This window comes from Gobio gobio (genome assembly GCF_949357685.1).
Source record: "Gobio gobio genome assembly, chromosome: 15".
Classification (NCBI taxonomy): domain Eukaryota; kingdom Metazoa; phylum Chordata; class Actinopteri; order Cypriniformes; family Gobionidae; genus Gobio; species Gobio gobio.
The window spans coordinates 32072632-32088809 of record NC_137108.1 but is presented as its reverse complement, the minus strand read 5'-3'; the positions used below and the strand labels follow the sequence as shown (position 1 = coordinate 32088809).

Here is a 16178-nt window from a genome sequence, read left to right as displayed (position 1 = left end):
TTGTGTATATGGGTCAGAATAACTGGTCCGTGTTGCATGGCCCTCTGAAACCTGTCTGATCTATTTTTAGCAGAGTATAATTGATCTTTGCGTATCTTCTGCAGTGGTGCAGGGGCTCCATTACTTTAGTGTTTACACTGGAAGAGACAATAACCTCTACCAATGGTTCAGCAACTTCAGGCTCAAACAGTTTGCTGTCTCGTTTATTGTGTTTTTCCCCCCAAATCTGAAAGTCAGTGTCTTCTCTCCCTGCAGGAAGGACGTTGGTCTGCGGAGGTTCTTTCCAAAGAGTTTATTAGATTCAGTAAAGGTAATAAGACATTTCTGATGCTCCTGCGATGACTTCCACCAAACGGTGGTTGTCTTGATTTATTGGATGTGAGAAAATGCTGTTGTTCAGGCAAAATCAATGTTATATTACCTGCCTGGCTTCCTCTGTGGTCTCACACCCCTGAGATGATTTGGCCCAGTTCTCTCTCTCTCAAGAAGCAGCCAATGAAATACAGTTAACCAGAGAGCCAGTTTCCTTTTCCACCTGACCTATCTAGTCCATTTCAGTCTTCAGTATGCTGCAGCATGATGTTTACTGTTGTTTTAGCTGCTTGTACAGCATTATTCTTTGTGAAAAAATTCAGTACAAATTAATTTCCATTGTGTTCACTTTTTTAAAAGAATTGCTTAAATTCAATTACAAAATTAATTTACTAAAAATTAATTTACTAAAAAAAATTACATTTTTCCATTATTAAAAGTAACTATATGTAAATATTTTCTTTTATTTTTATATTTGTAAAAAAAACACTTTTAGAAAATATTTTAACATCCAAAAATTAGTTCACCTTTACATTTTTGCAGTTAGAATATATGCTTTTTTTATTTTTTATTTCTGCTCATGACATTGGGATTTTACACAATTGTAATTATGTGGGTTTTAGAAATTGAGATTGAGAATTGGAATGGCATTTGTGTTCCCTAAGGGATTTCCCTTTTCTTTGTTAAAGGGGATTTTCTGCATATTTTGTGGTTTTCGCTCCCTTCTGCTCTTCCTTTTTATAGTTTACATTTTACCCCAAAGCAGCCCAAAATTGCCTTCTCCTCATTGGTTGCCATGGAAACCCAAGCCCATGTCAAGAGAATTACCAACCGGTTTTTTAATTTGAGAATCTTTAGATTTGCAAACATTCTGCATCTCTTAAGGAGAGGACCCTGATTCTAATTGGCTAATTATCATGTCTGAATAATGAATACTTTTTTGATAGTGTTTGCATAATTTGACACAGCTTGTTTACACCATTAAAGATTCATTTGAAAGCTATTAGGAAACTGTTTAAATTTAGATTAAGACCCCTTATTGAGATGGATGTCATTATTCTATTCTATTTAGCGATTTCCTTGGCTGTGGTCTCAGTCTTGTATTGTGCCATCAAAATGATTCACATTCTCTCTGAAGAAATGAACGCATTTTCCTTTTAAATGGTTCAAATGTCCCAGTTTGTTGAAATAAGGTTCTTGTTGTCTAACACAATTGTAACTATTAGCTTAATTTGATTAAAAGTGATTGTGTTTGGTCTTTTCAGGCTAAATCCCTGCGGAAACTGATCCAACAGACGTTTAAACAGTTCGCCAATCTGAACGATGAGCAGTGTATCCTCAAGTTCTTTGAGATCCTGTCGCCTATATACAGATTTGATAAAGAATGTTTTAAATGTGCTCTCGGGGTGAGTTGAGTATAGATGTTAATTAATCAGATTCATTACAATAAAACCACAAGTCATGTAATAACTCTTGATTAATTATTCCTGTCTTAATGGTGATAGATTACTTTAATGGTCTGTAGTGCCCTCTGTTGGCTGAAAGATGAATATCATCGACTCTAAATGTTCATCCTTTTTTAGCTGTTTATTTGTTTAATATGGATACAGCCTTAATCATTCGAAAGTGTGATGGAAAATAATTTTGCATTGTATTTATTAGTTTGTTTGTCTTTCATGAAGTGTTTGAGTTGAATGTGTCTGCTGTTGTGTGTGATAGTCGAGCTGGGTGATATCAGTGGAGTTGGCCATCGGACCCGAGGAGGGCATCAGTTACTTAACGGACAAAGGCTCAAACGTAAGTACTGTGCAGTCTGATGGATTGGGGATGGACTGATAGACATTTGCCCCGTGTTTTTAAAGTCTGTATCTCTTTCTGTGTAGCCAACACACCTTGCCAACTTCACGCAGCTGCAGAGTATCCAGTTCGAGGAGCGAGAGAGGAAGGGAATGCTGCAGTTAGATGTGGCTGGAGCACCTGAGGTAACACCCACACATTTTTCACTGTATTATTTTGTCTTATATGTGGTTTTTGTATATGGATATGGTACAGTGTTCTTGTGCATTTCTCAGCCTCTGACGGTAACAACTACAACACTGAACACAGCGGAGAACATGGCCGATCTCATTGACGGTTACTGTAGACTTGTTAACGGAACTTCCTCATCGTTTATCGTCCGTGTACAGAAAGGTGAGAACACAAACACACACACATAAGTATACACACAAATTCTGATCCAAGACAAAATAAGATACTCTACTGTTTTTTTTGTTTTGTTGTTGTTGAAAGAAAGTAGGTAACACTTTGGACAAATAAGGTTTAATTTGTTAACATTAGTTAACATATAGTATATATTAGCAATGTTCATGTTAGTTCACAGTGCATTAAACTAATCTTAACAGATCAACTTGACCAAGTTGACCGAGTCGATCAGGTAGGACTCCGAGCTCATGTGATTGAGTGGAGGTGGGGTCCATTTGCATATTCATGAATTAATGTATACTAAATGAAGCAAGGGTGTTGTTATATTCAATCTATTTTAAGGCATGAATAATTGTTTTTCTTCATAAGATGAGTTTTAAGGGATACAATTATTGACTACAGGGGGACTTAAAAAAATGTATTAGTAAATGTTGAGATTAACAAAATTAATAAATGCTGTAGAAGTATTGTTGATTGTTAGTTCACGTTAACTAATGTTGTTAAATAATGTTAATAAATGAAACCTTATTGTAAAGTGTTACTGAAATGAAAACTTTTATTCAGCAAGAATAGTAGGAGTAATATAAAATATATTTGTTACAAAAGATTTATATTTCAAATAAATAAATCAAAAGTCACATAAAAAATAAAAATAAAACATTTACCCAAAAATATTAAGCAGCATGTTTTTAACATGATAATTATAAATGTTTCTTGAACACCAAATCAGCATATTCACTGGAGACTGGAGTACATTTTTAGCTCTTTTTAATTGTAATAATATTTTAAAATTGTACTGTTTTTACTGTATTTTAATTTAAAAAATGCAGCACAGGTGAGCATAAGAGACTTCTTTCAAAAACATAAAAAAATCTCACAGACCCCAGACATTTTGAACTGTATGTTCTATGTGCAAAACAACATACTGTATTTTCCTAATCAACTAGTTAGAACTCTCAAAATGATTTGACCTTACTAATAGATGCACATCTAGTTGACTGTGCTAACCTTATTGTCACTCCTCATTTGTATAAAACATTGCTATTGCACATTGTCAATGGCCACTGTGATGCGCGTAATGGGAGCGGCCACACTGGTTATTATTTCTGTTTTGGTTTTCACATTAACATTTTATTTGTCAATGTTTGCCAACAGAAGGAGAGAGAGCTCTTCCATCTATCCCAAAGGCTCCAAAGTAAGTCTCAAAACTCAGACTTTAAAAGTGGGTTTTATACCATTTATTTTTTCATTAGATAGACTCGATTCCTCTTGTACACTCTGTTCTTGCTCCTTTGGCCTCTTTGGCTCAGACATGTGGAATCTCTCAGTGTACCCTCAACTAATGTGACGCGCAGCTCAGCTCCCATTAAGGTGACTGTGGTAGTGCCCATCTGTTCTGTCATCCCCCCTGCAAATGCTAATGGAACAGACCAGCTCAGTGGCTTCAGTGTAGAAAAGGTCATGCTGTGATTTAAGTTTGATTGAAAATGTACACGATTCATCTTCTTCAACCTCTGTCACACAGATCAGCAAACCATGAGAAACGGTTGCAAGGAGTCCGGACCAAAGCAATCTCCATTTCAGGTAAGACTCACCCAAGAGGACTGCACTGTGACCTCGCATTTTCATTGATAATGAATTTAATTTATAATTCCAACCATGTTCTTTGAACCTCTTATGTTTTATGGAAAAACTGTAGAGATCTCATTAATTCTGAGCAGTTGTTCTAGTTAAAATGAATGTGGCTGAGTCTGTTGCTCCGTATCTAAAATTCAGTTACTCTCTAACCCTGCTGCAATTTACTTTTGTGTGTAGAATGTCCCCACATGGTTAAACCTGACGTCACCTAAATTACAGTGGTCAATGTTCCTCGCAAGGATAATGGCTTAATAACCATACTAAATAATGTCTTAATAAAAATACACAAAGTTTTGTGTGAGTTTTACGGGATAAAAAATGTCACTATCTCGGTGGAAGAGCAATAGAGATCACTGGAAAGTCCCCCATCATGATAGTGCATGTGTGTTTAATATAACCTAAAGAACGAGAATGCTTTTTTTAAGATCTTCCTCTTGCTAATAATGGTTTGGGGCTTTGTTTTCTTGCATTGTGTAACAGCCATGAAATACTCTTTTCTGCTGTTGCCTCTCCTCGGTACCAACTTCTATCTGTTATGTTAAAGACATTAACCTAATTCTTTCTCTTTCTCTCTGTCTCTCTTTTTTTAATCTTTTGCATGCTGATTGGATCCACAGATGATATTGGTGGGGATGGTAAAGTCCAATTTTGTCTTATTGCTGAATTGAGCGCGGCTATTCACAGTATTTTATCATCAGTCATCTTGATCTGTGATTTTGCTGACAAAAAATACCCTAATGATTCTAATGCGCATTTAAGTGTCATATAAACTGTCAATACACCAGTTTTAGAATATAGAACATTTGAGAATATAACTAAGATATATTATCAATTTTAACTTCAGTGACAGTCTATAATAAAAAAATAATAATAATGAAACGATTAATTTGCGCCATCAATCAGAAATGTTCAAAAAAGTCTTATAACGGCATTTTTCTTATTATGAAATGTTGTAATAAAAATATACTTGGGTAATAATTGCTGTTTATTATCATTATAACTTTGCTGTTTTTTTGTGTTTTTTTTACACAATTATAGAGCAAAAGATATAATATATCAGTTATTTAAATACATTTAAATATATTTAATTGCATATTATTTTAATTAATATATTTAACTAATCGCTTCAACTGCACTTAATTTAAATTATTAGCTCAACACACCAAAATATTTTTTCAGAGAAAAGTGCAAAATGAATATTAATTCTATATCAGAGTGAGCTGAAGTTTTTCCTTCTAGAAGAACTATTTGCTAAAGCCTGCTGCTCAGAAGACAAGTGAATAGTTGCTTCAGTGTTGTCAGTTCCTGTTTGACAGCACAGTTTGACTGCATTCAGCTTCATGATACAGTCCTGTGAACTCAAGGAAAACAAAATACCTAGGTGTATGTGTGATCTCCCGCAGCAATAGTTTACAGTGGAATTTTATGTTGTTTTGATCTGGTAAAACTATTCAGCGCTGCCATGTTGGAGACTTTATCTACTGAAAACACACATCCCTTTCTCTCGCAGTAAGGGGAAAGTGTTTGCTCACAGCACTGCACTCATGGGACTTCACTGACAGTCAATATGAGCTGTCAAAATCTGTTGGCTTTCGGCGCATTGCTGCATAGAGAATATTTGACATAACTTTTTCCTTGAAACCAGACAGGACCGACACAATAGCTGTCAGTTTACCCATGACTTCATCTGTTTTTCCCAATGACACCAATGCTTTAGAAAGAAATTTCCCCCTCACTGCCAGATGTACTCGCTCTTTAAACACACACTCAGATATCACAGCTGCGAGGATGTGATCGAAGCCAACTCAAGCTCTTGCAGAATACATAGAACTCCCAACACTTTTAAACTTAGCACTGCGGCGTTAATGGGGAAGAGACGATATGGAGTGTGTGAGTTTCGCCAAAGATGAGAAGACGTGTTTCTGAGGGGGTTTCTGGTTTTGGAAGGGCTGTTTTTAGCTGGTCCTGGTTCATTAGGACTTAAAATAGTGTTTTCCCTTTTCAGAAACAGACGACTACGCTGAGATCATAGATGAAGAGGACACATACACCATGCCTTCCAGTGAGTATCACAGATTCACACTGATCTCAGACCAGTTTCATGGTGGTCTGGCTTAAAAATTCACTCTGAAATGATTCAACCAGCTAAAATTAGCTCTTTTTGTCCTCAAATATGAACTTGTTGTGGAAATCTGAGGTTGTATATTGTGAATATTTAAAATTTGACTTGCATGAGTCTGGAGGGTAAACTTTTGGTTCTTTTATTGTGACACCCTTGTTTTTATAAGTTAGTTCAGCTGTTCTGTATTGTAAAACATCCTCTAAAGCAAATATATCACTTTTGCACATTTTCCTAACGTACTTCCTATTATCTAGATGATTTTTGAACATGCTATTTGGCATCACAGACACAGAGGCTCTTGAGACGTTTATAGTTGCTTGAGTCGGTGTCGCTTTCTGCTTAGCTGTTCGTTTAGGTCTGAAACTGAACTCTAGAGTAACGTGGCGTTCAGTTTTGACTCTTTCTTTCTGTGCGCTTGCATCTCAGTCAATCATCATTTGCTCAGTGTGGGTTTCATTAGAGGAAGTCGTATTATAAGAATATAACTAAATCCAAGTATTGACCAATACTGGTCACATGGACGCTGTGCCATGTGCTTATAGGACACAAGGGAAGCATTGAAATGGATATGATGTTGAACGCCGGATTTATAAATGGAACAAACATTTAGCTTTGTCATGCTGTCATTTTTGGGTAAATTATTTAGTGAATTATTGAAAAGAGAGTCAGGTCGCAGTCAGGACTTGAACCTGAGCATGTGCAGTATTGTTGTGCCATGTCTTGGTGAACATGTTATCTACTTATTTAATAATTGTTTTTAAATCTGATATTCTTGTATGTTTGTAACCCTAAATGACCTTTTACTAAAATAACATTGATAAGTTCATTTATATGTATATTAAATTTTTTTTTTTTTTTTACTTTTTAGTAAAAAATGTAAATACATTTTTGTTTGCTAAGAATCATTTTATTTAACTTTTAAATTAAATTCTACAAGCATTTTTACCTTCTGTACTACTGATTTCACTGCTACACAGGACATATTTTTCTATTTATCTATTTGTTCCACGGGTATTATTGTTTTTAGGGTGAAATTATGCTGTTTGATATTAAATAGGCTGCCCACAACTAATAAATTAACATACAAGTGTTAAAATCACTGGGCCGTGATAAGAACTTTGTGTAAACACTGCTTTCATTAATTAAAATGTTTTTTATAAAATGAAATAATGATCAGTTAATGATGATCTTAATGTTATCCAGTGTTATATTTGCCACTTTGTTTTCTCTCATTATTGGCACAACAGAATATTATGGACTAGATGAAGGTAAAGCTGTTTCTCCTGCTGTTTTCATTCCTTTCCCTCCATATGCTTGAGACTTCATGTGTGACGGTGGGGCCTGTGTGTTTGTGTGCTTTTGCTTTGCCTGTCTGTTCTTTTGGTTGAATCTTTATATCTCTATTTACTGATGTTTTAAACCAAAATCATTTTGTTTGTTTTTTATTTACCCACATATATGCTTTAACTGACACATTCAAGTTCCACTAAAGGTGCTCCGAACTGGCTTTGACACTTTTACTTATAAATGTTTCAAAGGGCTTGTTCAGTAATTGTTGATTTGCTCTTGTTGATGAATAAACCTTGGTATATTTTCTTTCTATGCGTTTTTGTTTCATAATTGTGTTGTAATGGCATGTATGGGATGGATTCTATATAGGAAAGCATATATGAACCGATTCAGACAGAGTAAAGAATTGCATGGTGTCTTGGTTCGTGGTTGAGTACATGGTGCAAAGTGGCCTGTGAGAATCATATGAAATGGTATTTTTAAGTGTTTGTTCACTGTAGGTCCATTTTGTCTTTCAGCCAGAGACTATGAGATCCAAAGAGACAGAATCGAGCTGGGACGCTGTATAGGAGAGGGCCAGTTTGGAGACGTCCATCAAGGGATCTATTTGTGTCCGGTATAAATGACTGTTAAATTTGTTTATTAAATTATTTAAACAGTAATTGTGAAATTTTATTAGAATGTAAAATAAATCAATTTTAATATATTTTAAAATTAAATATATTCCTGTAAAATCATTCTAATATGCTGATTTGGTGCTCTTCTTTCTTTCTTTCTTTCTTTCTTTTTCTTTTTATTTCGAACAACAACAAAAATATATATATATAATAAAAACAAAGTAAAACATACAACTTTTGTGTTACCAAATAGACGCAATATCAAAATAAAATTTCATGTGTTCGACAAACAAGCTGTTGAAATTAGTTGTGGTGCTTTAATGAATAGATGAACAGAAAGTTCAAAAGAACAGCATTTATTTGAAATATTTTTTTTAACAATTTAAAAGTCTTTACTGTATTAAAGGGTTAGTTCACCCAAAAGTTTTAATTCTGTCGTCATTTAGATATTTTAAAATAAATCTGAGTGATTTCTGTCCCTTCATTGACAGTCCACGCAACTACCACTTTGATACTTCAAAAAGTTCATAAAGAGATTTTTTTCACATATAAACATTAATAAACGCGTGTGTTAAACGGACGCATATGGTACGCAAATACCATATGCGCACATGCATATGGTAAAACGTACTTGCAAGAACACACCTCATTGGATCTTGTGGAAGTTCAAATGTGCAGCATAACACACAAGAATGAACCTTGTTGGTTCTTGCACGTCAAGCAAGCATGCTTGAGCTTCCGTTTACCACAACTCATGTGTCAGCTGATGAATGTTTATATGTGAATAAAAGCCAAAACTCAATCTGTTCATTATGTAAAGCGATCAAGTCTCTTCAGAAAAGTTGTATTTAACTGCTTGTTTCATATAGATTCATTTTACGATCTCTTTATGAATTTATTTTTTTAAATATCTTAATTTGTGTTTCGAAGATGAGCAAAAGTCTTGCAGGTTTGGAACGACATGACAGTGAGAAATTGATGACAGAATTTTTATTTTTGAGTGAACTAACCATACATTATTATTTTTTAATGTTTGTGTATATTAGATTATTGGATCTTAAAGGTTCAGTCTGTGTTAAAGTATAATTTTTCACAATGCGATAGGAAAGAATGTCATGTGAAATGGGAAACCAGAATAAAATGTTTTTTTGTTCTTTTTTTGCCGTCAGGAAAACCCAGCTCTTTCTGTGGCAATAAAGACATGCAAGAACTGCACCTCCGACAGCGTTCGAGAGAAGTTCCTCCAGGAGGCCTGTGAGTGTAAAATCTCTGATACCCAGCAGCCCATAACAGCACTGCATATCTGCGTCATTCCCATGGCTTTGTCCGTCAGCTTTCCATCACTTAAATTGAGAGGAATGTGTTTTGGTTAGTTGGTGCCGAAACTCCAAACATTTTCAGAATGTGGAGTTTGTAAGAGCACAGCTGTTGGCTTTTGTACACTCGAACAGGTGCTGGTATGAGTGAGAGTGAAGAAAAGGTCAGGCAGTAATAACTAGGACATGATGTTTTTACCACAGCTTTTATAGATCCTTCACAGATAATTCGATTTAACTGCATAATTCAGTTATTTTGTCTGATTTAGTTACACATGATGCCCATCCCACTGTTTTGAATATCTCATTTTTATCATTTTCCTCAAGTTGTTCCAAACCTGAATGAATTTTTCTTCTGCTGAACACAAAAGAAGATATTTTAAATGTCGGTAACCAAACGGTTGATGGGCCCCATTGACTTCCATAGTATTTTCTCAGTACTCATTACTCAGTACTAAGTAGTACTCATCTGGTTTCGCCTCAGGCCCCAGATTTTCATGACAATATACAACAGAAATATACTTAAAATCAAAAAATTCTATACATACTATGTGAGTTATATATTGTTCTTCCATTATGAATGCAACAACAAATATGTACACTATCATTAAAATGTTGGGGTCAGAAAGACCAAGGCTGCATTTATTTGATCAAAAATACAGTAAAACAGTAATATTTTGAAATATTATTACAATATATAAAATTATAGAAATATTATAATATAACTGTTTTCTGTTTTTAAATATTTTAAAAATGAATTTATTCCTGCAATGATGCAGCTGAATTTTTGGCATCATTACTCCAGTCTTCAGTGTCACATGATCCTTCTGAAATGTGGATTTGGTGCCCAAACATTTCTTATTATTATCAATGTTGAAAACCGAACAGTAAAAGAACAGCATTAATTTGATAGATAGAAACTAGAAATATTTGGTTATATTATATATGTCTTAACTGTCAATTTTGATCAATTTAATGTGCCCTTGCTGAATAAAAGAATGCATTTCTTAAAAAAAATGTATCCTTACTGGCTCCAAACTTTTAAATGGTAGTATATGTTTTTCATAACAAATGCAGCTATATATGCTGCAGTAAACCCTGCTAAAATGTCAAAGCGGTGATGTTGGGCTAATTTTCTCTCTGTGTTCCTGCAGTGACCATGCGACAATTCGATCACCCGCATATTGTTAAGCTGATTGGCGTCATTACAGAAAACCCAGTGTGGATCATCATGGAGCTTTGCACGCTGGGAGAGGTGGGTTTTTTCTCTTATAGCAGGCAATCTGGGTTATGTGTAGCAGTTTGCATTGGGGTTTGGGGAGGGGTTTGAACATGCCTTATGTCCAAGGAAACGTGACCTGATATTAAACGCATTAAGCTCACATTATTCACAAGATGGCAGCCGGGTTAAGGCTGGAGGAATCCATCATGATGGCTTGTCTCATAAACTGGCCATAAAGGTGTAGTAAAGATGATTTCTAGCGTAGGCTGTTTGTCATAGCACGTCTCAGATGATTCAATCCAACTGAGACACTGTGCATGAGTGTCTCAGGGCTTTCTGATGGGAAACTGTTTCCTGCTAAATAGCAAAAAACTCTAAAGTCTCCACAGGGGTTCTGCATTAACATAAAGCCCTGTTTACACCCGGTGTTAACATCTATCTTGGGTGATCCGATAAAAAGCGGACAGCTAAGACACTTGCTGGTCACATCTGGGGCCAGATTGAGAGAACATTCTCTTCTAATTTTCTTTCTTCCTGCTGTTTTTTTTTATTCCCAGATAGGGATGTTCTTATTTATTTCTTAAAGGGATAGTTCAAATTCTGTCATTTACTCATGACAATCCAAACCTGTGTGACTTTGTTTCTTCTTCTGTGGAACACAAAGGAAAATATATGAACATTCCCTTTAAAGGCACAATATGTAATTTTCGCTGCTAGAGGTCGCTTTAAACAGATAAGATTTAAACAATAAGTCTAACTGTGTTGAGCTATATATGATTAGTTTTCTGTCGATGAATGTATCCAAACAGCTGCTCAGCTGTCTAATAAAACACATTATCTATTAACCCTCTCGAGTCGGCCGTCGCGCCGGCGTGATTGGCTTGCTTTTTCTCTTATCAGTGCCAAAGAGACTCAAATAACTTCATTTCGTTTTTTTATCATTCAGGCAAGTGTTATACATCATTATAATCTGTTAAGTTTCTTTTTTTTTTTTTAGTACAGTCACAATAAAAACAAATTGTTGTGCTTTTTGCAAAATAAAGAAATCAAACATGATGCGCGATCTGCAGCCTCTCTGTCAAAGACGTTCATTCAGATTGTCTTCAGAAAATGACCTCTAGCTTATTGAATACTTGTCTCACAAACATGAGACAAATGTCTAAAGAAACGCTGAAATGTCAGGTTTTAAATACTGTAAACCAAATAAAAAACAAATATTCTGTGTTTATGTAATCCGTTTGAAAGCAGAGCGATGTTAGTCGTTCCTGAGTGGCTCATTATACACTAATGCGACCACGCCCACGAAGCACGCGCTCTTGAGATTCAAATACTGAGGACGCCCACACACACATCAGCTCAAACAAACACATCGTGCACGAGGGCGCACTGAAGCTTTCTTTGTTTAAATTAGCTCAAAATTACTGTCAGATGTAAGTAATTACCTTGACAAACTATACATAATTTAAAAGATCTAAGACTCAAGCTTTCATTTTTGACCTCTGTTTTATTCTCAAAGTCATATAGTGACCGTAATTTGTTAATATGTGTCAGGAGTTATGAGTATGAAAACCGTCGGTACCTTCTAAAGATTGTAATACGAGCGTCAGCTGCTCTCATTCATGAAAAACTCTTCATACTTCATACTGGCAGCCGGAGGGCGCTCCGTGCACATGTAGTCCATATATAGCACGCATGAAGAAGATACCATGTGACATTGACATAAACAACGGCTTCCAGAAATCGCTCTAACATGCAGATACCACGTTTGAAGATAATAAACACACAATCGCGACAATATATGGCTTATCTGTGTTATTTATACCATGTTGGGTGTTTTCATAATAGATTATATTTAAAATGCAATGCTACTCAAGCTTTTATAATTATGCAGAATATTGTAAAATATATTTTTTCTGTCTGATTTTGTGATCCAAAGCCAAACAAATGAGATCACATAAGGTTATTTAAAACATTTGACTTGTGATATAAAGTAAGTTTGGAGTAAAAACATGGTTTTAATCACATTAGCTAATTGTTGTGTTTTAATAAATTGGTGTAATAAATCATAAATTATAGTTTAATAAATCATAAATTGTTGTGGCAGAGAATATAGATTGTTTTAAGTTATCTGGTCTATCTTTATGAAGCAACTCTGCACTGTGCCCAAGCAGAATTTCCCCTTTGGGACAATAAAGTTAACTAACTAAGCAAAAACTCACTTCATTTTGATTTCCCCCCCAGAAATTTGTACTTATCTAGTAAATTAATCTTGATTTAAGTATTTTAAATATTTGGACTTTTAAAAATACCAAATAAGAAGAGCATTTTTTGCAGTGTAGTCAAATCTTCTGATCATTTAAAATATAATAGGCCTTTGTTGATTACATTCCAAATAAAATAAACTACAAAAAATATATATTTCCTTTGCTCTGTTGCTCTCTGTCACAGACTTACCTGAAGCTCATTCATTATGCAGCTCATTAATGCGAGTCCTTTGTTATCTCAGGTGCTATCTCATCATTATTCATTATAAATCAGTGTATTGTTTTATGTGAATGAGTAGGCTCAATGATTCTCACATCAGTTTAAAGGGTAACTAAACCCTAAACCAACTTTTTTTAGTTAATGATCTGTAATACTGGGGCTTTATTGATGCTGTTCATTGATTCGAGTAAATGTTTTGACATTTGAGTATAAAGTGTTTTAATTCTATAAAATATGGTGTAAAACCGCCAAAGTGCTGCCCTCTTAAGGTTGAACGGTGGCTACTGCAGTTGAATTTTCCTATTGGACGTTGTGGTACATCGTGACTTAGGATGGTACTTCCAACGGCTCACTATCCGCGCCCCTGGCACGAGCTCACCACGCCCTCAGAAATGTTTCCCCCAATCACATGATGAGAACGGCTTCACTCCAGTATGAACTGTCATGTTACATGAAGTAGAAACATTATGAATGAAACTGACTTGACACTTGCTTTAACATTGTAATGAAGAAAATGCGGTTAAATAATGCAGTTGTCAGTACACGTCAGGATTTTCTAGCGATATTATTGCCGCCCGTCATGTGTACAGATAAGTTTCATACACGAGACGCACTTTCAAACCCTGACACGCAAGTGGTTGCCGCGGTAAGGGACATCCGATGTAGTTTGAGCCAGCGGCTCGCATTGATAAGGCTCTGGGTCTGTGTCTACAGACAATTTACCCTCATCCACTTCAGGTGAAGGTAGGAGAATGACCGCTCTGTTGCAAAGCTGGCGTCACTCTAGTCATTCTCCATCTTTGCGACTCGCGAGTCAGACAGCTGTCAATCAATCCGTCACTGCGGGTCTCAGTTGCACGCCCTCCGCTTACCCCCGCCCTCGGTTCGTCCCCTCTGTCTCCGCTGGGCTCTGCCCACTTTTCCAGCATTTTTCAAAATTTGCCAGTGAGTGGAGTTAAGCTCTGAGCAGGGGTTTAGTTACCCTTTAAAGAAAAAGCTCTATTCAAATACAGACAAGAGTCAAAAGTCTTGGGAACAGATATCTATTGTGTGTTTTGAGGCCTTAATTTTAAAACAAATGTTTTATTTTTTTCAAAATCTGTGCATAAACATTTTTCTCTCAAAAATACAAGCATGTACATACATGTTGCTCACATATTATGGTAGCCCAGTTTGTGCTAAAAACAGTGTAATTACACTTTTGCCATTAATGTGTTTATAAGCAACTGAAAAAAACACAAATGTCAGAGCATGTCAACTTCTAAAGGGCCCAAAAACAGCTCAGACTCCTAGGGGTTAAAGCATCTTTGGTGTTTCCATGGTTTCTACAAAATAAATTGAGGGAATCGAGAGTTACTCTCGATTCGCTCAATTTATTTTGTAGAAACCAGGTATGATGTCATTGGCGACGCATGGACATGGTTTGTGTCCTGGTTAAAAGTGCTTATTTCTCTGGATTTAAACATTCTTGGAAACATTTGGGATAATGCAAGTACAAAAGTCAACAAAATATACAGTATAACACTGTTCTAGTGTTTTTTGTATATTTTAATCTAAAAATCTTTGTGCAAATTGTGCATTTTAAGATTGTTCTTAAGACAAACCTTAACAAAAATTTAATTGTTCTTACAATTCATTGTAAATAAATCCAGCAAATATGCATTGGTAACATTACAATTATTTGGTTTATAGTCATTTATTTGTTTAAAATATTAGGCATTTCAATTATTCTACATTACATACATTTAACTACATTAAACACATTTTTGATATGGAAACTTCACATGATGTACATGAGTTTTTTTGTTTTTTTTCTTCTGACACTTTAAGTGAATTATCTGTTGCAGCATACAGACGGCAGGCATAATCAAGATGTTCCATGAAGTTTTGTGCATATACACTGTGTGTATGTAAAAACCTATTTTAACTCATTAATTCACTCATTTGATTTTCAGACCATCACTAAATGTGGTTTGAGTGATCGCAAAAAATCATTTGGACCTTGTTTACACCTGTATTTAGTGCTGACTATTTGTGGTGACCACTTAAGCTGTGATTTCTTAAACCTGTATACAGTTGTGGGAGGAAAAACATAGCAATGCAATAGAAGCTCATCGCCTAGGTGTGATATAGGCTGTGGTTTCCTGTGAACAGTACAACAGCTCCATCTAATGTTCAGCTTTGGTTTTAACTCTGACAGTGCTGTGTTTGCTAATGGTTCATTTTAATTGATGTAGTTAAATTTGCTGCACAGTTGCATAAAGCTCACATAATATTATTTCAGTATTTACTGATATATTTATGCATTTTTCCCCTATTCTATTTTTCAGTTGCGTTCCTTTCTTCAGATTAGGAAGTACAATCTGGATTTGGCATCGCTCATCCTGTTTTCTTACCAGCTCAGCACAGCCCTTGCGTACCTAGAGAGCAAACGCTTTGTACACAGGTAAGTGTCCACATCTTGCAAACACTGCTGGTGTTGTAGTCATCACTTCCCTTTCCTGTTCAATGTTTTTGCAGGAAGGATCAGGAGCACTCATCTAGTTGCACTTATTGTACTGACAGTCTGGAAATAAGGCAGTTCTTAAAGAGCATTTTCTTACCTAACTTTTCAGGGATATTGCGGCACGGAACGTTCTTGTGTCTTCAGTGGACTGTGTGAAGCTGGGAGACTTCGGGTTGTCTAGATACATGGAGGACAGCTCTTATTATAAAGGTATGAAGGCACTGTTGAAAAATATACTTGTTTTTTTTTTTTTTTTAAGAAAATAATACTTTTATACAGCAAGGATACATTAAATAAGGGATGCACTGGCCGATACTGCTCTCATGTACTCATACTCATCAGAACATTTTAATAAGAATATTACGCAGCATATGTACGGTTTTTGTATCCACAAAAAGAAACCGTGGCAAAAGAACAAACAGAGAGCAAAATGGTGATATCACAGATTAAAGATGTCTAAGTAGTCAAG

At 35.4% G+C, this 16178-nt stretch overlaps 1 protein-coding gene across 15 annotated transcripts in view; it reads left to right on the top strand.

Annotated features, from left to right (window-relative positions):
• The window catches only part of ptk2ab (protein tyrosine kinase 2ab), an 88944-nt gene that overhangs the window by 46181 nt on the left and 26585 nt on the right, over positions 1-16178 (top strand). For 5 of the 15 annotated variants that reach the window (XM_079836974.1, XM_079836975.1, XM_079836983.1 and 2 more), the window contains 13 exons: positions 256-310; positions 1578-1718; positions 2032-2109; positions 2196-2294; positions 2385-2502; positions 3670-3709; positions 4040-4098; positions 6158-6214; positions 8083-8180; positions 9351-9435; positions 10652-10752; positions 15534-15649; positions 15819-15919. In XM_079836974.1, coding sequence (XP_079693100.1) covers positions 256-310; positions 1578-1718; positions 2032-2109; positions 2196-2294; positions 2385-2502; positions 3670-3709; positions 4040-4098; positions 6158-6214; positions 8083-8180; positions 9351-9435; positions 10652-10752; positions 15534-15649; positions 15819-15919 — 1148 coding nt within the window. Of the gene's footprint in view, positions 1-255; positions 311-1577; positions 1719-1994; positions 2110-2195; positions 2295-2384; positions 2503-3669; positions 3710-4039; positions 4099-4769; positions 4788-5886; positions 6043-6157; positions 6215-7521; positions 7543-8082; positions 8181-9350; positions 9436-10651; positions 10753-15533; positions 15650-15818; positions 15920-16178 lie in introns of those variants that run through there. The other 10 variants (XM_079836984.1, XM_079836973.1, XM_079836986.1 and 7 more) reach the window with 7 other exon arrangements.